General features: G+C 46.1%; 1 protein-coding gene and 1 long non-coding RNA gene across 2 annotated transcripts in view; both read left to right on the forward strand.

Moving 5' to 3' along the window:
- Positions 1–268: 268 nt before the first annotated feature.
- LOC138629143 (uncharacterized) lies at positions 269–1,922 on the forward strand. Its single transcript, XR_011311516.1, has 3 exons — positions 269–358; positions 1,336–1,394; positions 1,900–1,922. It is a non-coding gene; the product is annotated as an uncharacterized lncRNA (long non-coding RNA).
- A 49-nt stretch (positions 1,923–1,971) lies between these two features.
- The window catches only part of ccdc66 (coiled-coil domain containing 66), a 7,138-nt gene continuing 5,226 nt past the window's right edge, over positions 1,972–3,883 (forward strand). Inside the window, 6 exon segments of the mRNA XM_069712708.1 lie at positions 1,972–1,980; positions 2,022–2,303; positions 2,518–2,770; positions 2,855–2,993; positions 3,124–3,218; positions 3,704–3,762. Of these exon segments, the coding sequence (XP_069568809.1) occupies positions 1,972–1,980; positions 2,022–2,303; positions 2,518–2,770; positions 2,855–2,993; positions 3,124–3,218; positions 3,704–3,762 (837 nt within the window).

Here is a 3,883-nt window from a genome sequence, read left to right on the forward strand (position 1 = left end):
CGCCTCCAGCGCCCCCTGCAGGACACCGACATCCGCCTGTGGACGTTCAGACCGTGTTGTGATGTTTATCCGACAGATTCTCGGGTTGTGGCTCAACAGCTGTTCATCGATTTGTTGACATTAGTTCCAAACTTCATCTTTAATTATCATCGATTATTTAATCAGGATGTTTTCATGGAACTGCAGGAATATTTTAATATTTTAAGGATGATACAAATAGGATTTTAAATTCAGGAGTTTTGATATTATTACAATTAGATGTAATAATACTTGAGTAATTACTGCAGGACTGATTGTACAGTACGCAGAGGTTGCCTTCAAGGACCGTTAAGACGATGGGAAAGGCACTGCATTAAAGGTAGCGTGTCCCCATTAAAAGATCTGTACATGTTTTTATATGATAATAATAAAGCTGTAAATGTTATAAATACATATCAGCTCTGGTGACAGCTCAGAATCAACCGTAAGAAATACTAATAACATGAAGTAGCGGAAGTAATTACGAGATTTGTCGTTGTTCGCCTCATCGCTCGCGATAAATTCCGAGCTGCCCTAAAATGCAACATCGTCGAACGCGAAACGTCCCAAACGAGGGCGTTTGATTGGCTGTTAAATTTAAACCTGACAGCGAATCGACCAATCGGTAACGAGGTTCTTGGTCGTCGCCAGCAACGGACGTACACAGTTAAACATTCAGGAAGTGTGGTGTGTCCCGGCGCGGCGGTCAGGAGAACAAACCCAGTCAACGACGCCCTGGACGTCTGGTTGTTGTTCTAGGTTTCACTTTGATCAGCTGCTGCTGTCTCCGTGTCGTCTATTTTCTGTCAGCATGAATCTCGGGTGAGTCTGCTTTTGAACAAGTAGCAGTAAGCTAGCGAGGCTAACAGAGAGCGAATGTGTCGCAGTGAAATACACGAGGGTTGTTGTTGTTGTTGTTGTTGTTGTTTTAGCTTGTTACGACCAAACTGAACAAAACACGAAACATGACTGCTCATGCAGAAAACAAAAAGTCGATCCTGATGTTTGTTTATTCGACAGATGAAGCAAAACTATAATTTATCATAATTCGCATAAACAAGAGAATAAAAAAACACTTTATTTGTTATTTTGTTTACAAACTTAATGACTTAATTGTCGCTGATGAGCTGCAGCTGTTTCCTACTAACTTCAACATTTAAACCTCAGACTCTAAACAAAGAGATTTAAACTGCATCACAGTAATAAAACGCAGAACAACAGCTGTGTGCTTCACATAAAACACAATACAACAGTATGTTGTTGTTGTTGTTGTTGTTGTTGTTGTGGTGCTGACATGGTTCCTGTGTTTGTGAACAGAGACGGGCTGCTGTTTGAACTTCAAAATGGGAAACCCAGGTTGATTTTCCTGCACGGCGGTGAGACCTGTCAGCTTTCATTTCTTTTATTTCACAGGAAACATTCATCCAACTGTCTTTTCTTGTTCGATCCGAACTCCGTTAAAAAAACCTGTTAAAGTATTAAATTGATTAATCAGTTGATTATCTGTAAAACCTGTTTCTGTTTTAAATAGAACAAGTGGATGTTTGGGTTTTTTTCCAAGTTGAAAAAGAACCTTTTAGTTTTGATAATTGATTCAAGCACCTTGTTTTTATATCAGTTACATCCTGCAGTGTAAAAAAACAACTTTCATTTCAGGGTCTTTATATTTAGATCATCTTTCATGTCCGTACAGATCAACAAATAATACTGTTATAATAATAACTTTTATAGTAATGTTACAACAATAATAAATGTTAAACCTCATGAACCTGTGTGTGTGTGTGTGTGTGTGTGTGTGTGTGTGTGTGTGTGTGTGTGTGTGTGTGTGTGTGTGGTTTCATTTTCATGGCTGCTCACCGTCACGTTTTTCTTCTCCTGCAGGAGTTGAGAAAAATCCATCCAAGGTAAGAATCATTTTTATTTTTACAGCCTGATGACGTTTCTGTAGATAAAATGTTTCCCGTCATGGTTTCGTCTGGTTTCATTGGTTCCCGTCTCTCCAGCCGTCCTTCAGGCCCAGAGCGGCCAACGTCCTGAGCAGCAGGCAGCCGTCCTGCGTGGAGGAGGCGCGACGGCGGGAGGAGGAGGAGGAGGAGGAGAAGGAGGAGAGTTCGACCCGGCAGCCAACGGGGAGGCGCAGAGATGCCGGGACGAAGGTAGGAGGAGCGGCCGCCTCCTTCGCCCCCAACGCCTCCGCCGCTGCCGGGAGGAGCGGCGGCACCGCCGGGACGTCATCCAAGACACATGATCACCAGAGAAGGGGCGGGGCCAAGGCTGTGGCCAAGGTGAGGGGCGGGGCATCCTCAGTTATAAGAAAAACAAAAAGTTATTTCACAACATTTCTCTGTTTGTTTCGGGGAAGAATAGAAGGATTTCTGTTTTATCCTCGTGCGTTACGTCAATCAAAATCTCCGCTGGGATACTTAAACGTGTGTGTGTGTGTGTGTGTGTGTGTGTGTGTGTGTGTGTGTGTGTGTGTGTGTGTGTGTGTGTGTGCAGAAGGTGAAGTCCGACAGACACAAACGCGGCCCTGTCGCGGGACCTCCGAGCACCAACGGGAAAACGGGACCGCCTCAGAACACGGGGAGTCGAGCCAGCGGGAAGGCGGGACTTACCGACGTGCTGGCCAATGGGAACGCAGCTCTGAGGGACGGCGTGGTGCGTCTGACCGGCGAGCAGCTGCAGCAGATCCTCAACACGGTCCAGACCTCCAGCAACGGCCAAAACACAGCCGAGGAGGAGCGCACGCCAGGTAGGAGGAGGCGACGGTGATGATGTCAGCCTGAGGAGAAAGACGCCGAGAACCAGAAGCTTCGTGACTCTGTTTTTCTGTTAGGAAATAAAACGGCCTCAAAATGTGTGAATGAAAGAGGAGAGATGGAGGAGGAAGACCGAGGAGGAGGAGGAGGAAGAAGAGGAGGAGGAGGGGGAGGAGGGAATGACAGCACTGGAAGCTCACAAGAAAAAGACAACAGGTGAGAAGATAAACATAATATCTAACCGTGGTAAAGGTCAGAGGTCACGGTGGAGAATCTGTGGTTGAGAGTTTGAAGACGTGTCACAGCTGTAAATTAACATCCAGATGTTGCTGCTGCCGCCGTTCAGGTCGTCCGGGTGTCTGTTCAGCTGGCTGGAGGAGCGACAGTCGGACAGCCGGGCGGCCGTCGATGCCAAGAAGGCTCAGTGGAAGAGAGAGCTCGGTACACACACACACACACACACACACACACACACACACACACACTTCAGTTATTAGTATTTATGTCCATTATAATGACAAACCCTCTGAGACTTCATCTAATCTACCAGCTATGTGGACTTTTAGCCCCTTTTAGCTCCTGCTCTCGGTTGTACGGCACCAAACAGACACAGTTCAGTGATCCAGATGTTGAGTTGAGTCCAAAGATCAGGCCTAACGTGGTTTCACGACACGTTTCGAAGACCCGGACGTGTGTTTGTACCTCGTTGTGAAGTTATTGTTGCCCTCTGGTGGCCCAAAAAAAATAATGCAACAAAAGTGTCATCTGTTCTTCACCAAAACATGCTCAAGACCAAAAAGAAAATTCAACCTTGAGCCAAGTCTCAATCTGACTTTTTGAGAGGAACACCTGTAACACCTGCACGAATCCAGCCAGCCAATCAGGTGGCAGCGGTGCAGTGAAACGAGTTTGTGTTTGTGTGTCAGACGAGCAGGTGGCGCTGAAGCAGCAGCAGCAGCAGCGTTCAGCTCCCAGCAGACTGCAGGTAACGTTTCACTCTCCGGCCGCAGAGCTTCGCTTTGTTTTCATCAGTGCAGGAAGAAGACGATGAACATAAACCGTCGCTCGGACTGAAAATCTGAACAAAATATCACAAAGAAAAAATA

The sequence above is a fragment of the Brachyistius frenatus genome, unplaced genomic scaffold, assembly GCF_029030835.1.
Source record: "Brachyistius frenatus isolate BFR_SWC_R1_liver_20210118 unplaced genomic scaffold, ASM2903083v1 Contig_111, whole genome shotgun sequence".
Taxonomy (NCBI): Eukaryota; Metazoa; Chordata; class Actinopteri; family Embiotocidae; genus Brachyistius; species Brachyistius frenatus.